Source organism: Acipenser ruthenus, chromosome 13, assembly GCF_902713425.1.
Source record: "Acipenser ruthenus chromosome 13, fAciRut3.2 maternal haplotype, whole genome shotgun sequence".
Classification (NCBI taxonomy): domain Eukaryota; kingdom Metazoa; phylum Chordata; class Actinopteri; order Acipenseriformes; family Acipenseridae; genus Acipenser; species Acipenser ruthenus.
Window position 1 is genome coordinate 32,344,895 of NC_081201.1, and position 22,877 is coordinate 32,367,771.

At 42.1% G+C, this 22,877-nt stretch overlaps 2 protein-coding genes across 11 annotated transcripts in view; both read left to right on the forward strand.

Moving 5' to 3' along the window:
- The first annotated feature begins 3,070 nt into the window (after window positions 1-3,070).
- On the forward strand, window positions 3,071-11,839 carry LOC117417736 (myozenin-1-like). Of its 4 annotated transcripts, none has more exons than XM_058985145.1 (6): window positions 3,071-3,250; window positions 4,690-4,771; window positions 6,037-6,212; window positions 7,332-7,590; window positions 8,961-9,147; window positions 9,401-10,147. In XM_058985145.1, exons 2-6 carry the CDS (start codon window positions 4,699-4,701, stop codon window positions 9,462-9,464), a joined length of 759 nt encoding a protein of 252 aa, XP_058841128.1. In that variant the 5' UTR covers window positions 3,071-3,250; window positions 4,690-4,698; the 3' UTR covers window positions 9,465-10,147. The 4 variants fall into 4 exon arrangements, with proteins under 4 accessions (XP_058841128.1, XP_033885908.2, XP_033885909.2 ...); XM_034030017.3 differs by lacking the exon at window positions 9,401-10,147 and adding an exon at window positions 10,181-11,839 and having other exon boundaries at window positions 3,075-3,250; XM_058985144.1 differs by lacking the exons at window positions 3,071-3,250; window positions 9,401-10,147 and adding exons at window positions 5,073-5,137; window positions 10,181-11,839.
- A 220-nt stretch (window positions 11,840-12,059) lies between these two features.
- Window positions 12,060-22,877, forward strand: part of LOC117417699 (inactive ubiquitin carboxyl-terminal hydrolase 54-like) — a 45,328-nt gene continuing 34,510 nt past the window's right edge. For 2 of the 7 annotated variants that reach the window (XM_058985146.1, XM_034925771.2), the window contains exon 1: window positions 12,061-12,667. The gene's annotated coding sequence lies outside the window, so the exon portion shown is untranslated. Of the gene's footprint in view, window positions 12,668-19,024; window positions 19,131-22,057; window positions 22,245-22,877 lie in introns of those variants that run through there. The other 5 variants (XM_058985148.1, XM_058985149.1, XM_034925773.2 and 2 more) reach the window with 4 other exon arrangements.

Here is a 22,877-nt window from a genome sequence, read left to right on the forward strand (position 1 = left end):
TATTACGTGTTGTGTGTTTGGATTATCTATCTACTGTATGTGTAAATCTCTATCTGCCTGTGTGTGTCTGTCTATATATCTATATATTCTGTATCCCTGAATGTCACTTCTGCACTGGACCCCTCCTACTTTTCATCAGAGCAGATGCTGAATCCCTTCTCCGTCTGGACCTGTGTGACACTTGACCAGTAGGGGTCACTGTGGCACACTGAGGCACCCCTACATGATCCCCGTCCTGTTGGCCAATGCAGCAAAAAAATAGCATGAAATTTTCTTCTTTAAAAAACTAGGAGCTGCTGTGAATGCACACGGTCACAGCTGTCCCACAGTGCAGCCAGTGCCTGGTATGTGAAAGGGTTATTACAGGAGTGTTGCCTCGTTTTACTCACAAAGCCCATACCACCATTCTCAGCTGCAGAAGTTTACAGAAGGAACCTGCTTATGAAAAACACTTTGAAAAATGTTATATTTCCATCTTCTGACTTGAGTGTTTCATCCACATTAGAAGCAATGGGCTGGTGGGGAGAGTTTGATTTTCCACCTCTTCCCTTTGATGTTGAAGGAGAAACCATGGCAGATTCAGTATCAGCGTCTTCAGACTCATCAGAGGATTATTGTCTTGAGTTTCTGACACTTCCTCTTCTACTTCACTGTCTCTGTCCAGCTCTGTTAAGATGTACTGGTCTGATAACCACTTCAGCTGCTCACTGTTTAACCTCTTTATCAGAGAGATGCTGTTACTGGCAGAGACAATGAGCCTCTACTAGCCTCTGTCTTGTAGAGATTTATATAAACTGTTTATAAACACCTCTCCAGACAGGACCAGACATAATAATAATAATAATAATAATAATAATAATAATAATAATAATAATAATAATAACCCCAACCCTAGGAAAAAATGTTAAAATAGTATTGGAAAATAACCCTTAAATTGGCACAGTAATTTAGCAGTATTCCCCCATACTTTTCCCATGGTTATGCTATGCATTTGCCATAGTTTACCATGGTTTCTAAGATGCTTTACCATACCTCTCTGTGTTTTACAATGCTTGCCTATGCTTTACCATATTTTCACTGTGGCTTATTACACTGCACTATGCTTCTACTGTAGGAAATGTTTGCAGGCACTCTTGCCATAGTCAACCACAAGATGGTGCTATTGCTCATGGATCACGATGCTTGTGTTGCTCACTTGAGAGACGATAGAGGGAGGCTATCTGACCGTCTCCACTGCTGCTGCAGGTACTGTTGTAGCAGGAGCACGCCTGTGTCGTTTAGTTTGCAGAGTGGCGGGGCTGCAAAGAAGGGTCCTTGACTTTACAGAGGGGTTATACATGAGCCATGGTAAAGCAAAGGAAATGCATAGCATTCTACCTGGGAAAAGCATGGGGAACCAACAAGACTACCAGGAAAACTGGCCAGGGGCTGTGTGAGTGTGAGAGAGAGGAGTGTGTTTCAGACGAGCGAGGGACAGGGGAGGGCTGGGGCAGATTGCTCATCGGTCAGTACAACTCTGCCAGGAATCTCTATTTATAGAAACTGGAGGAGAGGGAGGAGCAGTTTATGTCTCATGCCTTCCCCGACCCTCCATATCCAAAATATTTCCTTTTCCCAGACTTCACTAGGCTTTACCATAATCTACCATGTGGGATTTACCCAGCTTGCTTGTGCAATATACAGTATCTTACCATGCTTCCCCTATGCTCTACAAAACATAGATAGACTTTTACCCTGGGTTACCGCAGCCTACCCTTAACATTTATACCCCTTTGCTGTTTACTATGGTTTGCCAAGTTTTTAAATATGCTTTACCGTACCTCTCTGTGCTTTTACAAGGCTTAGCTATGCTTTACCATGCTTTATTATACTTCAATATGTTTTTACTGTGAGAAACTTTTATAAGGGTCTACCTGCTAACTACCTTAGACGATGTAAACAAACAAACAAAAGGGCAAGACTGTCCATGCAGTGCCCCCTACCCCCTCTCTCCATCAACACCTGCTGGTAGGAGGCTGTTACTGCAGGCTCCTCGCTCCTCGCTGGGTTAGCCACAGTAGTGAATCCAAGGCATCTTCAGCAGGCACCCTCCCCTTCTATATTTAACACAGTTCATTCCCAAGCGTTTATGTGTGTGTTCGGCGAATGCGTTTCGCTGTTTTTGAAGTTCTCTTGGCACTCAGTAAACTCTGAGCAAACATTGTTTCGCTGCCTGCCTCTGAGGGGGGGCTGGGTTGGTCAGGGACAGGCTGGGTTGGTCAGGGACAGACTGGGTTGGTCAGTGCCCAGCAGTGTGTCCGTGAGCAGTGCAGGACTGACGGAGGAAGGGCACGGTGAGTGAGGGGCAGCACCACAGCCCCACGGCACTGCAGTGAGGATATGCTGGACATCAAAGGCATCCTTGCCTTTAACACGTCATTCTGTATAAAGTAGTAAACACTTAGAACACAGAGTGGCCCACCTAATAAAAGCATGGCTGCTGACTGACCTGTAAGTGTGCTTCACATTCCCATAGAGCATTTCAAATAGCCAAGCAAAATGTAGGTCAAACTAGGAAAAATAAATCCCTTCTAAAAGTTTACCACAGTATTTGTGCACGCTATTTGTTTTACCATGTTTTTCTCATGGTTATACTCTGCATTTACCATAGTTTACCCTGGTTTGAGGTTGTTATTTATATGCTTTACCATACCTTGTTATTCTTTACAATACTTACCTGTGCTTTACCATGCTTTCACTATGCTTTATTACACTTTATTACACTTTTACTGTGTCCATAAAGCTACAATTTTAAATAAGCTGTTCTAAATTTAGTGTAAACCTGAGGCGTTTGTTTGATGGAAACACCCAAGTCCGAGTTGAAAGTGTGCCTTTGTTCAGCGGGTGCACATTTGAAAAGGGTGCTGATTCATTTTCTCAATGTCATTTTAAATAATAACTCTTCCCAGACTCCCTCTTTCTTTTTCTCCCTCCTTCTCCCCCTCTTGCCCTCTCTCCCTCCTTCTCCCCCCTCTCTCTTTTGCTCCTGTTCTATATATAGGTCCATGATGCATCTGCAAGAAAGTATCTGTCTCCTGACTTGCCTGCCCTTTAACCAGCCCTTAGTCCTGTGCAGACCCCCACAGACTGTGATGCAGAGAGGCGAGCCGCAGGATTTCTTTGTCTTTATTTATTGAGTCATTGATTGATTTCTCCCCCTTTCTTGAAACTTTTTTTTTTAACTTTTCTCAAGAAGGATTCTCCACTCCAAGTAAGTTTTTTTTTAAACAAGCTTATTTGCAAACTGCATGCTTAACTAGGAAGGAACAAAAAAGAAATGGACATGTGTAAAAGTATAAACATTTCTAAAGAAATAAATTGCCAAGCAGGTTCATAACGATGCACTGTCTGCCGTCAGTAGTAAATGTGTCACTTGCGTCATGTGCTAAGTGTCATATTTAAATGTTTTATTAATCTATGTTATTTTTAAGCGGTAACTGCATACGGGTATGTGTTTTTCTGTTTAAGCCCACGTCTTAAACTCTGTATTGGCTGTGGGAATTTGCTGACCCTCCAGCTCAGCTCTCTGCAGCAGATTTATATAGCTCTCTGAGCCAGGAATACCCATCTGGGGTAACCTGAACCGGGTAGCTGGACTGTGAGGCTTTCGCTTTCCACTCACAGCTCCACAAGGACTTGAAGTTTCAGGAGTTTCTGTAAATCCAAACTCAGCTATCTGTGTGCGCGTGCGTGTGCGTGTGCGTGTGTGTGTGCATGTGCGTGAGTGTGTGTGTGTGCATGTGCGTGTGCATGTGTGTGTGTGTGTGTGCTAACCAGACCAGTATTATACAATAGTGACTGTACAGTGTGTGTATGTTGACAAGGCCCATATTACACAATAATGTCTGTATTTTGTGTGTGCGTTAAAAGGCCCATCTAACACAATAATGACTGTACTGCTACAAAGAACTTTTGGTGTAAGGGCTGCTGGAACTGTATGCTTTTGAGTAGGATGAATAAAAGGACAAACTCCCAGGGTTCGGCAGTCAGGCCGTGCTTATTAACCGACAGGAATCCAAGACGACACGTAGCGCTTTCCAGCTGGTCTGAGTCGAAGCATTTACTGAGTAAACATGCTGCTTGCAATGCATAGGACTGATACAACATAAATAGAGATTCCTGACAGGATGTCTTAGTTAAACAGTGTTTCTGTTCAGAGCGAATGTTCACAGATCCACCATACTCTCCACCTTGCTCCATCTCTCACTCTCAGAGAAAAGGGGCGCCACACCCACAGTGGAGTAGCCAAGCATAGAGCTTCTTGTACAGTAAAAGCATGTTTTGAAGATATTGAACATTTAAAGTAGGTGTACAGGTTAATTACACTGTACAGCTACACTGACCCCAGCTTCTTACTCCAGTGTGTAATATACACCTATTATAGTGACAGGAAACTGTAACTGCCTGGGAAGTCCAGTGACAGACAACTACAGACATCTCATTTAAAGATTCCCAGGTCTATTCAATAGATCTTTCCATGTTCTGTGACAGGATGTAACGTTTTGATTGAAGCAACCCCCAGGTACTGTACTATACTATATCCATGAGGTTTCATATGAATGTACTATATCCATGAGGTTTCATATGAATGTACTATATTCATGAGGTTTCATATGAATTTGCTGCTTCTACTTTTTGTTATCTTTACAGTCAGCAGCCATGCCTCTGTCCGGGACCCCAGCACCCAACAAGAGGAAAAAGTCCACGAAAGTGATCTCCAAGATCATGCAGGGTGAGGGAACGCTGGCTTTGCAGATCAGACACGTTCACCTCATACTGTCTCTATCGCGCAGTCCGCTGTCCATTCGTTCTGTGAAAAAGGCTCTGGGATTTGGTTTTAGATTGCTGTTTCGTTGTTGCAGCGTCCTTGGCTTACACTGTGTAATATCTTAATAATATATATAATAATATCTTTATTTTTATATAGCTCCTTTCATAGTGGACCACCATCACAAAGCGCTTTACAGAGGTAGGCTGTGAACTGTGCATTATATGCAGAGTCACTTACAATAGATTTAACATCTCATCCGCAGGATGGAGCACAAGGAGGTTAAGTGACTTGCTCAGGGTCACACAGTGAATCAGTCAAGTGGCAGAGGTGGGATTTGACAAGCCCTGGACTTTAACCACAGGACCACACTGCCTCTGTATAGAACAACCCCACCTGGGGCTGGTCCGGGTTATTCATCTATCCCGGTGGAATAACAACAGTACTGCACGCACATCCATGGTGTCTCCTCTATGTGTTTCGAAATGTAGTTAACGTACCTGTGTTTTGAAGTGTGTGTGTGTGTGTGTGTGTTTTAGGTAAAAAGTTGACATGCATAGACATGCATAAACAGACAGTCACGCATAGCTACAGTCTAATGCACCTCATCCTGTTACCCATATACACCACTCCATAGTGCTGCTGCATTTAGAAATTCGATGACAAACACTGCAGGCACTGAAGATATTGAAAAAGACATTTCTTTTACTATACAACAAGAGCTCACAGAATAACAGATTCATTTTTTAACATCCAATGCTGCTCAGTGAGTATTTGCGTTTTACTGGATCTCATTTTGGATTCATTCATTCCAATACATGAATGACCGGGAGAAGTACGTCGTGTTGCTAAGCAGATGGGGAGGAAAGTAATTGTCTGAATTCAGCTGCTTGGAATTTCATTTTAAACATACTTTCTTTTCCATACGTTGTACATGTCATATAAACAGAGTTCTCTCTGAAGGTGCACAGAGTGCGGTGGTCTCTTTCACTCGTGAGGATCACTGTAAACAACACACAACTCATTCGGGGGCTCTTCCAGGTTATTCAGCCTCATCCCCACTGGTGGAGTAACTGCAGGACTCTATGAACGTCCATGCTGTCTCCTCTGTATATAACTGCAGGACTCTGTGAACGCCACGCCCATGCTGTCTCCTCTGTATGCATTTCTAAGTATAGTTATTTTGGAGTGTGTCCCCCTGTATGACTGGTTTTGCGTTTGTTTTCCAGTTGTGGATGAGGGAGAACTGAACCTGGGGAAGAAGATCAGCACTCCCAAAGACATCATGCTGGAGGAGCTGTCTCTGCTCGGGAACAAGGGCTCCAAGATGTTCAAACAACGGCAGAAAAGGGTGGAGAAATTCATCTGGGAGAACAACCCTGACATCTTCAATGATGAGTCCATGGTAGGGACGCTAGTCTGGATTCATGATAAAGCACACTGCACATGGTGACAATTGCTTGAAAATTTCAAAGGCTTTAGAAACTTCAATATATCAGTTGTAGCCATCAGTGTGTAATGAACTCTCTCCCAAACTGAGACTTTGAGTAATACATACGTCATGCCCTCTAATGGAGCCAGGCTGTTTTGGGCACAGTAGACAGACAGGCAGACAGACAGAGACCATTTGTCTCTGAAGCTGGAGAGCGGTATCCATTCTCAGTCACTGCCTCTACAACTGTGGCAAAAGTTTTGCATCACCCAATATAATTAATTTATTTTTCTTCATAAAGTCGAATAAAACCTGTTGAATAATGTTACGCTAACATATTGAATTACATACCACTTTGTAGTTTTCCATCTACTTAACGAAAAACTGATACAATTCTAACATGAAATACTATTATGGCTTCCAGTAGACTTTTGCTGTATCATTTTGTAGTTTCTTTGATTACATGATGTTAAATAAAAGATCTAAATTATATTCAAATAGTTTTTTTTAAAAAAGTCTCAATCCTAAAATTCTGGGTAATGCAAAACATTTGGCCATAACTGTAGATTGTGCTAATGATGTTGCTGTACCTTTCCAGTAGTTCACTATAAAGATTGGAGCCCAAACAGGGACTTAACCATGACATAATGAAAGAAAAACAACACCAACTACTGTACAATTACTAAAACTAATAAGAAACGGCATGAGACTACAAGCCACTGAATCAAATACCTGAGCTGCTTATCTCTGGTGTTGATAACTTTATTGAGTGCATTTCTACTTTCCAAAAAACATTTCACCAATGCTGATTTGGAGTAAAAGGCGTTCAAAATCTACTAGTAGATCCTTAGAACTTGGAATCACTTGTTTACACTTCCCATTTAGAGGATTTGAGTATTCAATTGATCACATGTGTTTTGGCCTCTTTGTGTAACATGGTCTCTATAGAGTGTTTCTGTCTGTTTTAATTATTTAAACAGTGGCAGACGGTAGTTGAATCGACCTCTGTTCAGGTCTGATAAATACATGAGATAGACCCCACTCAATTGGGTCTGAACTCGTTTTGTTGGTCTGCTTGCCTTGCTCTTCCAGGACAATTTCCAGAAGTTTGTGCCGAGCCTGGGCGGGGCGATGCAGTCTGGCCACAGCATGATGGATGTGGGGGGTCACCTGGTCAGCGGTCAGATGGTGGGCCAGGCGGGCACAGGGAGACAGCAGCAGGCGCCGGTCCCTCCTCCCAAACCAGGCATGGGCGGGGCTGGGGGAGGAGCTGGAGGGGCTAGGGGAGTAGCTGGAGGGGCTGGAGGAGGAGCTGGAGGGGATGTCACCATGCAGACCAGCCATGGACATGGTGGGTACCAGGGCTGGACCTTTCAGTATTGCTCAATCGAGATACACTCTTATTATTATTGTATTGGGAAAGATGCATCGTATTATGATAGATTCTTGTGATGAAAGGATTAGTTACTTGTAGTCTTACGATTTATAGCTGGTATGAATGCTCACACCCATTAAAGTTTTGTCATCCATCAAACTATAAAAAAAAACACTTCATAGTGCTAAACTAAAATAAACTTGATCAATTCAATGACAAAGATTTCTAATATAAGTATTTTCGATGTTTGTCATTGATTTCATTTAATTTCTTTTGGTATTCCTCATTTAGGTATTTTGCCATTTAAATGCCCTTATCCTATGACACATCATACAGGAGTATCAGTTGCATCATGACTACTTTCTGTATATCGTATGACTGAGAGTTGAAAGTTATTGGTGAATAACTTCAGCCTGTTGGTTTGTCTGATTACTACACTTGAACAGCATGTGACTTTAAAAGTTTGGTATAAATTATGTTTCTGAATGGATTCTGCTGATTTGACATGAGAATGGATTATATTGAGATCTCTTGTGATATGAGAATGGGTCTTGTTGATATCATGTGATATGAGAATGGGTCTTGTTGATATCATGTGATATGAGAATGGGTCTTGTTGATATCATGTGATATGAGAATGGGTCTTGTTGATATCATGTGATATGAGAATGGGTCTTGTTGATATCTTGTGATATGAGAATGGGTCTTGTTGATATCATGTGATATGAGAATGGGTCTTGTTGATATCTTGTGATATGAGAATGGGTCTTGTTGATATCTTGTGATATGAGAATGGGTCTTGTTGATATCATGTGATATGAGAATGGGTCTTGTTGATATCTTGTGATATGAGAATGGGTCTTGTTGATATCTTGTGATATGAGAATGGGTCTTGTTGATATCTTGTGATATGAGAATGGATTATATTGAGATCTCTTGTGATATGAGAATGGGTCTTGTTGATATCTTGTGATATGAGAATGGATTATATTGAGATCTCTTGTGATATGAGAATGGGTCTTGTTGATATCTTGTGATATGAGAATGGGTCTTGTTGATATCATGTGATATGAGAATGGGTCTTGTTGATATCTTGTGATATGAGAATGGGTCTTGTTGATATCATGTGATATGAGAATGGGTCTTGTTGATATCTTGTGATATGAGAATGGGTCTTGTTGATATCTTGTGATATGAGAATGGGTCTTGTTGATATCATGTGATATGAGAATGGGTCTTGTTGATATCTTGTGATATGAGAATGGGTCTTGTTGATATCTTGTGATATGAGAATGGGTCTTGTTGATATCTTGTGATATGAGAATGGATTGTGGTGATACCCCCAGGTGAGGGCGAAGCTCATCAGAGTGCAGGGAAGGGCAGATCGAAGCAGAGCATTACCATGGTGAGGACTTACATATCTCCATGGGAACGGGCAATGCGAGGGAATGCGGAGCTGACGGCCACCATGAGATCCAGCATGCCAGGGCCCTGCAGCCACAAGGACCTGGTGAAGTACAAGAGCTTCAACAGGTAGAGAGTGCCCCCCGCGGGACAGAGACACACACTACAGACTGTTCACATGCTAAACAGAAAAATAATCAGGATCCACAATCCCAAATCCCAACTCAGGAACTTGCCGATCAAATCAGATTCAAAAAGACATTTATTACAAATGTGCTATCTGAAAGGAAAAAGGTTTTAGATTTCTTTGTATTTATTTATTTTCTATTTATCTTTTCCCCAATTTGAAAATGTCCAATTATGTTTTTTCTCCTCACCGCAGCGGGTCTCCACACAGCACAGACGTTCTGAAGGCATATGAGCGTCCTCCAATCTCACAAGCCTGAAGCCAGAATTACTTTTACGCTGAGCAATAAGGAGCAGAGGTGGGCGGGCTACTGATCTTGGAGAACAGAGATCAGCCCTGCTTTTATCCACTCTGATTGTGCTCAGTGTTTGGCCAGTAGGGTTCGCTGTTGTGCGATGAGGAGAAATGGTTCTCATCCCCCACCCCTGGGAGCGTTAGAGCCAATGTGACGCCCCCTTCGGAGTTCTCAACAAAATTTGGTCTCTTTGCACAGCCCGGACGTGAACTGGCACCGTCCAAGCTTTATGACATCCTGCACTCCCAGCCACAGCACTTTAACTGGATGAGCCACTTGGGGACCCCAAGTTTTTAGATTTCTGAGCTGTTTATCTGAGCTTTATTGGGTGTGATGATAATAAGGATTAGGAGACTGGAGAATTGTAAGGTGTTTTTGGGAAACAAAATTATTACAGTACCATCCAGAACACAATACAGCAGCATCTGAAAATCCCAAGTAATTAGAAGGGGAAATAAATGTGCATGTCACCAGATAACCCCGTGAGGTGGGCATGCGAGGTGTTATTATTCGGTTTCAGAGTGGCAAGTAGCTGAGTGCCTGTGTTGTACAAAGTGTGGTGTTTTCATCTCTGTCGGTGGGTGGATCAGTATTAGAGCTCTGAATGTGTCTGTGCCTCTGTTTTGTGTCTCCCCCCCCCCCCCCCCCTCCCCCTGAGTGTGCACTCTCTCTCTCCCCAGGACCGCCATGCCCTACGGAGGGTACGAGAAAGCCTCCAAGCTGATGACCTTCCAGCTGCCGGAGTTCGACACTGCGCCGGAGGAGCCAGAGCACCCCGTGATCTACCAGCACGACATCAACTCCCGCCCCTGCTTCAACCGCACTCCCATCGGCTGGGTGGGAAGCGGGGAGCCCTGCCAGCTGTCTGTGGATCTGGAGAACGTGCCTTTTGAAGGGGAGACCGACGACCTGTGAACTACACCGCACTGACACACACTGACACACACATAAACACACAGTGATACACCTAGACACACATAAATACATACACACACAAAAACACTGACACAAACACACTGACACATGCATAAACACACACAATGACACACCTAGACACACACTGACACACAAACAAATACGTGAACACACCACTGACACACACTCAATCCCCACTGACACACAATCACATGTGAACACACACACAGACACACGAACATGCACACACGCTGACACACGGAAACACACACGCATGCACACAAAATGTCCTTTTGTAGCTTGATGCTTCATTTATTAGTGCTCTGATGAATCTTTGAATATTCGCTCTATTTAATTAGCTATAAGAAACGGTTTGAAAAGGCTACTGTTGTACACCATGGTAAGAATGTAGTAAGTCACAGTAAAAGCATGGTAAAGTAAAGGCTTCAATATTCACATATTTTTGCTTGGGCACTAATATTCCCTGAATACATTATTTTATTACCCTAAAGGACTTAATGATGTCATCTTTAGCCCCCCCCCCTTTCCAAACAAATCAATATAGATTTCTATATTTCTATAGGCTTTATATAGGACTTTTTCACCTAGGGGAACCATACAATCCAGACCCTTCTATGGTGACCCTCTAGTGCAATATTTCGAATTATGATTATGATAATAATAATGAATAGCACTGTTAATAAAAAGGATATGAATATTATAAAGAGTTTTAGACTGGTAGTTGTGTTCTCTTTGAATGTGTGCCTTGCACTGCCTTGCCCGTCCTTGTTTTAGGAAATGCCACAGATTAGAGATTGTGGGGCTCTGGTTCTTTAAATGCCTTTCCAAACCAGTTGGTTCCAGGTTTAATTTATCACTTTCATTTATCTTGCCACTTCCACACTATAGGGTCACTTCCTCTCTGCGCAGCTGGTATTAGGGCCCCCCGTGCTGAGCCTCTTTTTGTTGGGGACTGTAATACCTGCTGCACAGACATGAAATGACTCTACAGTGTTGGGGGCAGGATAAGGCTCTTCACCAATGAAGGGAAAATAAAGTCATTTTTAAAGAAGACAGGTAAACAGCAAAGAATCAGGAGAGTGCAAGAATGCTGTTTAAAGTCTTGGTTAGATACAACAGGAGAATGGCTCTGTGTTACCCAGCCCCTCGCACAGACAAGCTCACAGCTGCTTTCTACACCAGCACTCTCTCTCTGTCTCACTCTTACCACTGGAATATATCAAAACGGAAAGAAAAAATATCAGATGGAAGTGCATCTGTCTTCTTTTTCTTCTTTATTAAACGTAAGAAACATTTTAAAAATTCTGTTTTCTCGTTGTTTCTTTTTTTCAATCTGTATAAATATTCACCCCTTGCTAAGATTTTGCATGCTCACTTTTTGAATAAATTGAATAAATCAGAAACAGCAGATGTTTTTTTTGGTTTTTTTGCTTTCCCATTTTTAATGGTTATGATGGTGCTGATATAACTATGGCCTGACCATTTCACTTAATAATATGATACCCCAAATATTAATAATATATATATATATATATATATATATATATATATATATATATATATATATATATATATATATATATATATATATATATATATATAGATTTTTAATAAAATAATATATCGTCACCACCACACTGTACAGTTTCACTTAGTGTTCTCGTAATATAATGCTGCGTATCATTCCAAAATAACTTCGTATTTGTTTAACCTATATGACGGGTAACATGACATAGTAAATACGTAATTTTTAATGCACACATTGCTCAAACACTAGATGGCGCTGGTGAGTCACAGTTTATGGACTCGCACTAAAACTGATGACGTTGCTAATTTCTAAAAGTTGACGGCTTGTATTAGTGTCGAGAAAAGCGATAGATAGTGCAATGCATTGTTCCTTTAATTGGCAGTTTTGTGTGAAATGTAGCACACAGATAGACAGACTTTCATTGTATATGCGCTGCGCAGCATCAGCATCTTCACAGGTGACTGTATGCATGACAAATCTCGCGCGAAACCCTGACGCCTCTGCAATCTTTGGCAATGGCAGCGCGGTGGTCTCGCGAGAGGTAAGACGGTTGCCTCCGCTGCCGTGCCAGGTGACGTTACGTCAGAGGTCGAGCGGCGCTGCCGATTTTCCCCGAGTCCCTTCGGCTAACGGGACGAGAGAGAGCGGCTGTGTACGATCGATCGCCTGTGTTAAAGAGGAGGAAAGAGAGAGAAGCGTTGAGGTAAGCAAAGCAGCCGGCTGGCGGCTTTTTAATTCGTGATTAATGGGACTTGGTAACAGATGGGGGAGCTGAAAAGCTAATTTGGCTCATAATTAAAAGAAAGAAAAAAACAAGCGTGCACAAACCAAACAATATATTGGGGCGGTCTGGGATGTACTGCCAATGATAAAGACGTGCGTACTGGGTGCGATTGCAATGTGTGATGACATGACTTTTTATTGACGTGATGTCTTAACTCACTTAGTTAGATATTGTCTGACTGCCATGCATTTGCTTTGAATATTATATTACGCTGTGTTGCTGTTTTCCGCTAGCCTATTTATTTATTTATTTATTTATTTATTTATTGTAAACTGTGCAGCTTGCAAACGCACAACAGCAAACTAGACAATGCAGTACCGTAGTGTAACTGCAGTAAGCTTTAAGTGCGTTTTCGTTGTGTGTGTAATTGTTTAATCATTTTAAAAATCCAGTTTGTTTAGATATTGTATAACTAAGGGTGCATGTTTTAAATCCAGTTATATGAACTGCTGCAGCTGTCCTCCGTGTGTTTAAATTAAATACGTATACTTCAGTTATATAGCAGTAATTATTGAATTTGTTTGTATTTTACAGTTTGTCTGTTATTTATGTTACAGAATTTTGATTGTGTTGCTGTTGACATTTGTTCTAATAAATTCATGCTACGCAGTATGGGCAAATTTGTTTATTATCTTCTCTGAACGTGCCTGACGCACAACTGCAATACACTGCGAGGATTCATCATTATTTAATATATAAGCTTTTATATATATATATATATATATATATATATATATATATATATATATATATATATATATATAATGTAAAACGTTATGAAACATAAACATGATTTTTTTTGTTTTCTTTTCAGCTTGCTGAATACATTATTATTATTATTATTATTATTATTATTATTATTATTATTATCATTATTATTATTAAGACTCCCATCCCAGAGCAGTTTGAGGCAGTCCAGACTTTACATTCATTCTGCGCTTTATTAAACTCGCATGACCCAAAGCTCTGCTCGTAGTGAAAACTATGAAGAGACTTTTGTTTTCGTTTCCTGCTGATGTAGTTGTTTTAAAAAAGTATTACAATTGCTTCGGTGCAGAAAGCAATGCCTTGTGTAGATAAATATACCATTCATTCTGCGTGAGCTGCATACGTACATAAAAAATGAATGATTCTGCAAAGAAAAAAAAAAAGTCCCTAAGAAGATCGTGATGCGGTTCTTCTGATCAGTGGCAGCAGCCTGATTAGAAATAGGACCCGCTGCTTGAGATAACGTTTAATAGGTAATGCATGCGACTTTTATAGGCTACTCCCCAGTCAGTGCTGCCAGATTGGCAGTTTTCCAGACAAATTTGTCATGTTTGAATGCATCTTGCGGGTAAATACAGTCTTTACAGGAGCCCTGCTGTGCAGGCTAAGTAAGGAGCCAGATTGCTATGTAAAAAACACAGATGAAAAAATGACCATATTCAGGGTCTGTGTGATGGCTGCATTGCTGAGCGCTGGGTGAGAGGCTGCATTGCTGAGCGCTGGGTGAGAGGCTGCATTGCTGAGCGCTGGGTGAGAGGCTGCATTGCTGAGCGCTGGGTGAGAGGCTGCATTGCTGAGTGCTGGGTGAGAGGCTGCAATGCTGAGCGCTGGGTGAGAGGCTGCAATGCTGAGCGCTGGGTGAGAGGCTGCAATGCTGAGCGCTGGGTGAGAGGCTGCATTGCTGAGCGCTGGCTGAGAGGCTGCAGTGCTGAGGGCTAGGTGAGAGGCTGCATTGCTGAGCGCTGGGTGAGAGGCTGCATTGCTGAGCGCTGGGTGAGAGGCTGCATTGCTGAGGGCTAGGTGAGAGGCTGCATTGCTGAGCGCTGGGTGAGAGGCTGCATTGCTGAGCGCTGGGTGAGAGGCTGCAATGCTGAGCGCTGGGTGAGAGGCTGCATTGCTGAGGGCTGGGTGAGAGGCTGCATTGCTGAGCGCTGGGTGAGAGGCTGCATTGCTGAGCACTGGGTGAGAGGCTGCAATGCTGAGGGCTGGGTGAGAGGCTGCAGATGCAGGGCTAGTGTGAGGTTTTCTAACCCTGTGATTGTTTGTATCACTGCAAAGGGATAAGCTGCTTATCTCTCCCTGCTGAAGGAAAGCATATTTCCTCCCAGCAGGGACTTCAGAGAGACCCATGTTTGAGTCAGGGAGGGTGTGGTGGTTGAACCCAAGCATCCTGTGCTACCAGTGCTTTAAAACACTCTAAAGAAACCCTTTTCCTAGCAGGTTTTACGTTGATTAAAAGATAGACTTTTTGTCAAAACGTTTGTCTGCTTTCTTATTGTGTTTTCTATTGCAGCTTGTCCCCTTTCTCAAAATGATTCGCCTTTCATACAAATGCTTTCATACAATACAGACTCAAACAGCCTGCTCTGTTGTTTGTTTGTTTTTTGTTTACTATGCTATCCTATACGTTACCATGCTTTTGCTGGGCTTTATTACACTTTGCTGTGCTTTTTAGGGATGGAAATAAGACTCCCATTGTGTAGCACTGCAGTTTGATCCATTCCAGATTTCACTATGTTTAATAAGTTTAATAAGACACCTGAGCTTGTTATCTGTACTCTGTGGCTAATCAAGCTCGTAGTAAAACCTGAAATGGGTAAAACTGCTGTGCAATATATTTCCAACCCTCTTTTTACTATGGGAAACTTTTCTAAGTTTTGTAATAACTCTGCACTCCAGCGGGACAATGCAAGCTCACACTGCCTCCAAACATGCAGAGATGGCGTGTTGAGATAGACAGATACAGGAAGCAGACTCATTATTCAGATTTTCATATTTCTGGAGTTCTAAAGGCACTCGGCATCTGTGCCAATTTTTAAATCTCGATTAAAAACCTATTTGTTTGACAAGGTATTTAAAAATATATAAATATATAAAGGCACTTTATACAGTAAATCCCTATTGAATTATATTATAATAATTGGACTGGGAGCTGTGTCACACATCTTGAGTATGTTTCTCACCTATTTTTGTTGTGAAATTTAAACTTTTTTTTTTTTGTACAAAAAAATGCTAATCTGGACCCCACTGGTATGAACTGAGCCACAATCCGAACCACGCTCTTGTCATGAGTGAAGTGAATGCACAAAGCAGCCGTAGAAACAGATCTTCGGTCTCACAATTTTATCATAAGGGTGTAAAACATTTACAGCTGTCTATGAATTAAAAAAAAATAATAAATAAATGTAAGACTTAAAATGAAATAAAAAATCTGTGCCTCTGTGATGTGAATGAGGAGGAGGAGGGTGGGGGGGGTGTGACCCTCCAGCTCAAACTACTTGGTATTGGGGGAATGCAAACAAACTGGACTGTCATCAAGGAATGCCACTGCGAATCTAGTGCTTAGATTTTGTTGCCTTCAATTGCAACTTGCTGTCACACCTGTCGGGTCTTTAATTTATGAATTATTTTGATTTATGTATATATTTAATTTAATTTTGTTACGAGCCGTGGCTGTATGCTTCATATCTGCAGTAATCTCTTAGGCGGGAGATGGAATCGGAGGCTCAGCAGGATTTCAGACGGTCAGGGTAGAAAGTGATTGTATTAGATTAGCGAGAGCAACTTGTCTCCTCATTCACCTATTAATTCAGCGTGACCCATCCCAGACAGTCAGGAAAGCAGTCAATCGGATCCTTTATTAAAGCAACACTTCCTGACACCCTGTCCGGGATCGATATTGTAGAGCTGTACCACGGTATTAATATACACCCTGCTAGGAGTCCCATACTGTTACTGCAATATCCAGAATGATGCCCTGCACTAGTAACTACGCTATTGTAACAATACGATGCATATCAAGGTATGCTGGGCACCAAGAGATAAGCATCACGACACAGTCCTGATGGGCTACTTGCATGATGCACACATTTGGTTATTTAATGATGGGACTGTTTTGGTTAAAATACATAAATAGTGAGATAGGGAGAAAATGCATTCATATTGACCTATAATACACACTTAATTCAAGAACCTGTTGGCTCAATACAATGAGCCACGTTGCTGTGCTTTTGGTCTAGTATCCCAATACAGATGATACACAGGGTTACTTGGGGTTGTTCGGGGTGGGTTGACTTGTGAACGACCTCATTGCGATGCAGAAAATTAACTTAACCCGAACCCGATCTGAAGAAGATCATCCCAATAGATTTCGGGGTTCTATAAATTGTAATTAACCCCAACACGATGGGGGCGTATTTCGGGTTGGGGTCCTACCATATACATCGCATGGAGATTAAAAAAACTAAAATGTTGTCAGCAGCCTGCTCTCTCTCTCTCTCTCTCTCTCTCTCTCTCTCTCTCTCTCTCTCTCTCTCTCTCTCTCTGTCTCTGTCTCTGTCTCTGTCTCTGTCTCGTTGTCTGACATAGTTTTGAGCTCCATTCTTAGCTTCATCTGATATACTGGGCTAATTCTAGAATGCATTTATTTCAATTGGAAGATAATAATCCATACTTTCCTAATGATGTTTTCACGATTTACTGAATTTGTTAAATTTTTTATCAGAGGGACAAACACATATATAGTTTTATCATAAAAAAAAAATCATATTTAAAGGAATGTTTTAACCTTGGTTTTAAAATCTGTTTCTTTTTTTTCTTTTCATCTCTCTCTGCCTCTTTCTCTTCCTGTGTGTTGATGTCACCGGCAGGATTCAATAAAAATAAGATTCAATAAAAATAATCATCAGCGCTCAAAAAGGGGATTGAGAATGACAGACAGCTACTTTGTAGCCAAACTCTTTAAATACTGTTTAATGAAATTGGAAATAATAATAATTACAAAACATTAACAACCCTACAGGGATGGAAATAAGACACCTGTGGCATAGCAATTTCACCTATTCCAGGTTTTACTATGAGCTTGATTAGCCACAATGCATAGGTAACTCCTAGTAAAACCAGGAATGGATCAAACGGCTATGCAATGGGAGCCTTATTTTTCATCCCTGGTAAATCCCAAACATATTCACAAAATAATGCAAATGCAGCCATCTACTATATTCCCAAACCTTTAAAAGGATGTCACCAAAAAACTGTGATCAGGATAATAGCTTTCTTACAACTCCTTAGTTTCACTTTGACTGTGTCATAGTCCATTTCACCTCCCCCCGCCACACTGTAAAAAGAGAAGATTACGAACGAGAGGAGGCCGTTCGCCACATCAGTGCTCGTCCATTTCCTGGTAGCTGAAATATATTAAAGGATCCCAGTGATTCTGCCTCAACAACATGACTAGGTAGCCCATTCCATCCCCTCACCAGATTGTGTGATGAAGAGTCTCCTACAGCAACATGACTAGGTAGCCCATTCCATCCCCTCACCACATTGTGTGATGAAGAGTCTCCTACAGCAACATGACTAGATAGCCCATTCCATCCCCTCACCACATTGTGTGATGAAGAGTCTCCTACAGCAACATGACTAGATAGCCCATTCCATCCCCTCACCACATTGTGTGATGAAGAGTCTCCTACAGCAACATGACTAGATAGCCCATTCCATCCCCTCACCACATTGTGTGAAGAAGAGTCTCCTACAGCAACATGACTAGATAGCCCATTCCATCTCCTCACCACATTGTGTGATGAAGAGTCTCCTACAGCAACATGACTAGATAGCCCATTCCATCCCCTCACCAGATTGTGTGATGAAGAGTCTCCTACAGCAACATGAGTAGGTAGCCCATTCCATCCCCTCACCACACTGTGTGAGGCAGTGGCTCTCCACTTCATTTACAGTGGTGTCCTCTGGTTTCTGTACTGTGCTTAAAATGGTGTTTAGGCTTAACTATGCCAACTTATTTTACGATTTAAACACTAAATTCGTCTCCCCCTACTTGTTCACTCACTGTGCAGCAGGTATCGGCCCCATCCGAAACGTTAAACTGCTTTTGCAGCCACAGGACTGCAGCTGGTTTCATCTGGATCCGGTACCTGCTGCACAGGGAAGAAATATAATCTGGAAATCTGAACTAGGATCCAGTTTTTTGCCAATTTCCAGACCCACGGTTAGGCAGTATTGACAGTAAACTCTATGTGCACTATTTAATGTTTAAGCATTGTTTTGCTAATTCATTGATGTCAGTGTTTCATGATTTTTTTGAAGTCAGAGAGCGAATAAAAGTAGGCAACACTGTTACAGAATTACAGTTGTAAATTAAATGCAGAAGCTGGCAAAATGGACACTGCAGCTTTAAGAGATGAGCGAGCAGTGGGAGAGAGAGGGGGAGGGGCTTCCTCAGGAAGCAGGTGTGTGCTGACAGCGATGATGTCATTCTTTTGGCCTTACCTGGGAGATCCTGCTGCAGCAGTGACAGGCACACAGCTGTTAGACACAGTGGAGCAGATATACACATTAACACGCGCACACAGGCACAGGTATTGCTGCTGGACAGGTGAGTAACACTAACACTCTTTACTGTTTATACGATACCTATTCTGGAAACAGAAAGAAGGCTGCTGTTAGCATAGTCTTGTTTATAAGTGAAGTGAAGAGAAGGCTGTGTTTTTCCTTTCTGCATACAGATCAGCTCTCTCTCTCTCTCTCTCTCTCACACACTCACACACACACACACACACACACACACACACACACACATAGAGGAAGTAGTGATAGAGAGCATATTGTGGTCATAGAAGGCCAGACCTTTTACAAATAATTGAATCTGTAGGTTGAAGTTTTTTTTTTTTTCAAACGCATTTTCCAGCTGGGCAGTGCTTTAAATCCGGATATACCTGCAGTTATATTTGATGTGGCTGCTAAAATTGTATTTTAATTGTGATTCTGTTAGTGTGATTTCCCCCTTCAGTAGTTCCACTTCTTTACTTTACAACTCTGAACCTTATTTATTATGCTATTCCATAGCAGTTTCACCCATTCCAAGCATACTACAAGCTTGATTAGCCACAGCTTAGGTAACACTACAGGGTAACCATTCAAACCATTGCTCCCCTCCCTCTGTGTATTACAGCAAAGAAGTTGTTGATACAGAATGACTTTTTCAGCTTTTTGTCTATCTTTCTTGCTTTCTGTTTCGCGATTAAGTTGCTGTTGTTTCTTTGAATGCAATTACAAATATGAGAAAAGTACACTGTGCATAAGAAACTATTTGAGATGTAGTCAGAGTGGCGGGCTGGGTGTGTCACAGGCAGCAATTCTCCCTGTCCTTGGAGGTCTGCCCCCAAGTATTTCAGGGATGGAAATTTGAGTTTAATAAGACACATCTGAGCTTGTTACCTATACACTGTGGCTAATCAAGCTTGTAATAAACCCTGGAATAAACTGCTGTGCAAATGAAAGTCTTCCCCCAGTGAACCCTGGGTGCTGCTGTGTATAAAATGTGGTTTTGAGGGGGCTCTGCGGATCGTGGGTGTTATTACAGACTTTGGAGGTTAACACCACTGCTCTTCTACAAAACATGGGCCCAATAACAAGTATTAAAAATAGACAATCTCCTTCAATGTTCCTGGCTTGTTGTAACGTGAATAAACAGGTTTCTATTGTTTTTATATATGGATCTCTTTTTGGTGCCAGCATCAATGTTCTTTCACTCATGCTAGTGGATGCTTGTCATGGTTTTGAGCTGCACTCGTTCCTGACCTCCGACACTCGTGATACACTCGTGGTACGCTGTATATCTCCATGGCGGACGACGCAGCCTTTTACAGGGGACCAGATTGTAAACCGCGCAAAGTGCAGCCACAGAGAGGATCCTAATGGATCTGCTTATATAAATATGTCATTAAAATGACATGGCCTCTGCTAGAGAGAGCCTTTCCCACATATAGACTGGATGATGAAAAGCAAGTAGATTAGGGAAACTCAAGCAAGCAGCACAGTTGTGTATCTGGAGCTCAGGTCCCCAGTCCCAGCCCTGGAGAGTCAGCCCACGCCAGCTTTAACAGGATGTACAGTTACATAGTGAACTACTGTAGGGCCTGGATAGGGGTGTCAGTGATTCAGTTCAACACTTCAATACTCTTATAAAAGTTTAGCATATTAAGAGCACAGCAAAGTTTAATAAAGCATAGTAAAGGCATGGTAAAACATAGTAAAGAATAGTGAGGTATGGTTATAACATATTAATAAACATGGAAAACCAACGTAAAAGCTTGGACTGAAAAGGCCAACTTTGCCCACCCCTGCTCTGAAATAATCACAGCTGGGTGGTGAGTTTATTTCATAGATGAGTATAGAGGGCGCCGCTCCTGACGAATTTCACCTTGCTGTAATAGTCATTCAAATAGCTGAATTGGCTTAATGCAAGGGTGTGCCTATACGCCAGGTAATTAGCACATGCATGGAAGTATTTCAGCAGAGTCGATGAGAAAGGAGAAATTATGCTTTGATTTCAGTGAGGTCCTGTCTGGTCTTTCTGTGAACATTAAAATTCCCCATGGCATTTTTTAAAGAAGGTTTGCAGGGGTGCTGACCCGGGAGTTACTGGTTAAATCACACCCTTATCTGTGATTGTTAAATATTTCTCATGCTGTAATTAACCAATGTTGGAAACTGATGGACACATAACAGCAAGGATGTTGTTTGGAGACACAGAGCTTGTTTGCTGAGACCCTGTGCTCCCTGTACAGTGTAGTGCAGCGGAGGAGGCTAACTTTGGGGAATCTTTTAGCAGGGATGGAAATAAGACTCCAGTTGCATAGCAGTTTGATGATTCCTGGTTTTACTGTGAGTTTTAAGACACACCTGAGCTTGTTACCCATACGCTGTGACTAATCAAGCTTGTAGTAAAACCTGGAGTGGGTGAAAATGCTATGCAATTGGAGGCTTATTTCCATCCCTGTTTCAGGAACCACATCTGGAACTGTTTCCTGGGCCACAGGTTGGGGAACTCTGTTCCACTCAGTTTTAATAACCCATCTCCTGAGAGCTGGAACGCCTCTTTAAACCTGTCGCGTACCCTGCCTGACCGAGAGTGCTGGCTGGGCTGTTAGTGCCCGTATCGGCAGTGTGAGCGGCCGCATAGTCCTGCTGGGATCCCTTTGTATTCGAGCAGCAGCTTTTGTCTCTCCCAGTGAATAGCTCATTATGGGGAAGTGTACCCGGTAGAACAAAAGGGCATTGAATGCAGCAGCTTCTGTCATGCTTAAAGAGCCAACTGATTAAATTATCAGCAGCTCGCCTGCCCCCCCCCCCCCCCCCCCCAAACAGTCTCCAACTTTCTTTCTTTCTCTTTTTCTATCTTCACCCTGGCTTAAAGACCCGTATCTTTGTTTGCTTGCTTAGGTTTCCAGACTTTCATAGTTATTACCTCACTTTGATTTCACCACCACCACACTATAGATTTACTTTCTTCCTGTACAGGTGTACAAGCCCCCCCATCACCTCCTAAAGGATGGTGTATGCTGCACAGAAAGTAAGTGAGGCTCAGCACCTGGGGTCATAATACCTGTTGCACAGGAAGTGGATTTCGATTGTGACGGCAGGATAAATGGGCCAGGGGGAAAACAAACCAGTGCACACAGAGAGAGAGGATCCTCATAACCCTGCAGTAAGCACCGTGAGATTTTAACAATATTTGTATAACATCAGATCAGTTTGGTGAAGATCAAGACAGCTGTCTTGTTTACCATGTAGACAGACGTACAGACATACTCGATCAGTGCATAAGGGTCCACTTTTTTTGTATAAGGACCCTAAAAAGCAACAGCAAAACAATGAGACTTGTGTTGATGTGCAAGTAGTTACAGTATTTTATGAAGGACTGCCCCCTACACACATTATGTCATCCATCTCTGGCCTATCAGAGCTGTGTAAATAGACTGGTACGTCAGTATTGCTGTTGATTGACTTGCATCCTGGCTGCCTGGCGGAAGCAGATAAAAAGGTTAGAACAGTGTGCTGTGAATCGGCTGGAATGCAGTCAGAAAACCAGGGGCAACTTCCTTAAAGCAATGTCCAGTCCACAGCACACACGCAATGTAGTCCTGTAACAATCACCACTATACAAACAAAGCTAGGATTTACAAAGCTGTTGTACCGGTTAAGTATAGATGGTTGAAATGGCTTATTGGTCTGCATTTCAATAGTCTGGGAATTTAATGAGATGTCTGACTGGCTAAACGTTATACAGGCTGTGTGCCAGCGAGGGTAGATCGCCTGTTTATCTGTCTGTTTAGCTAGC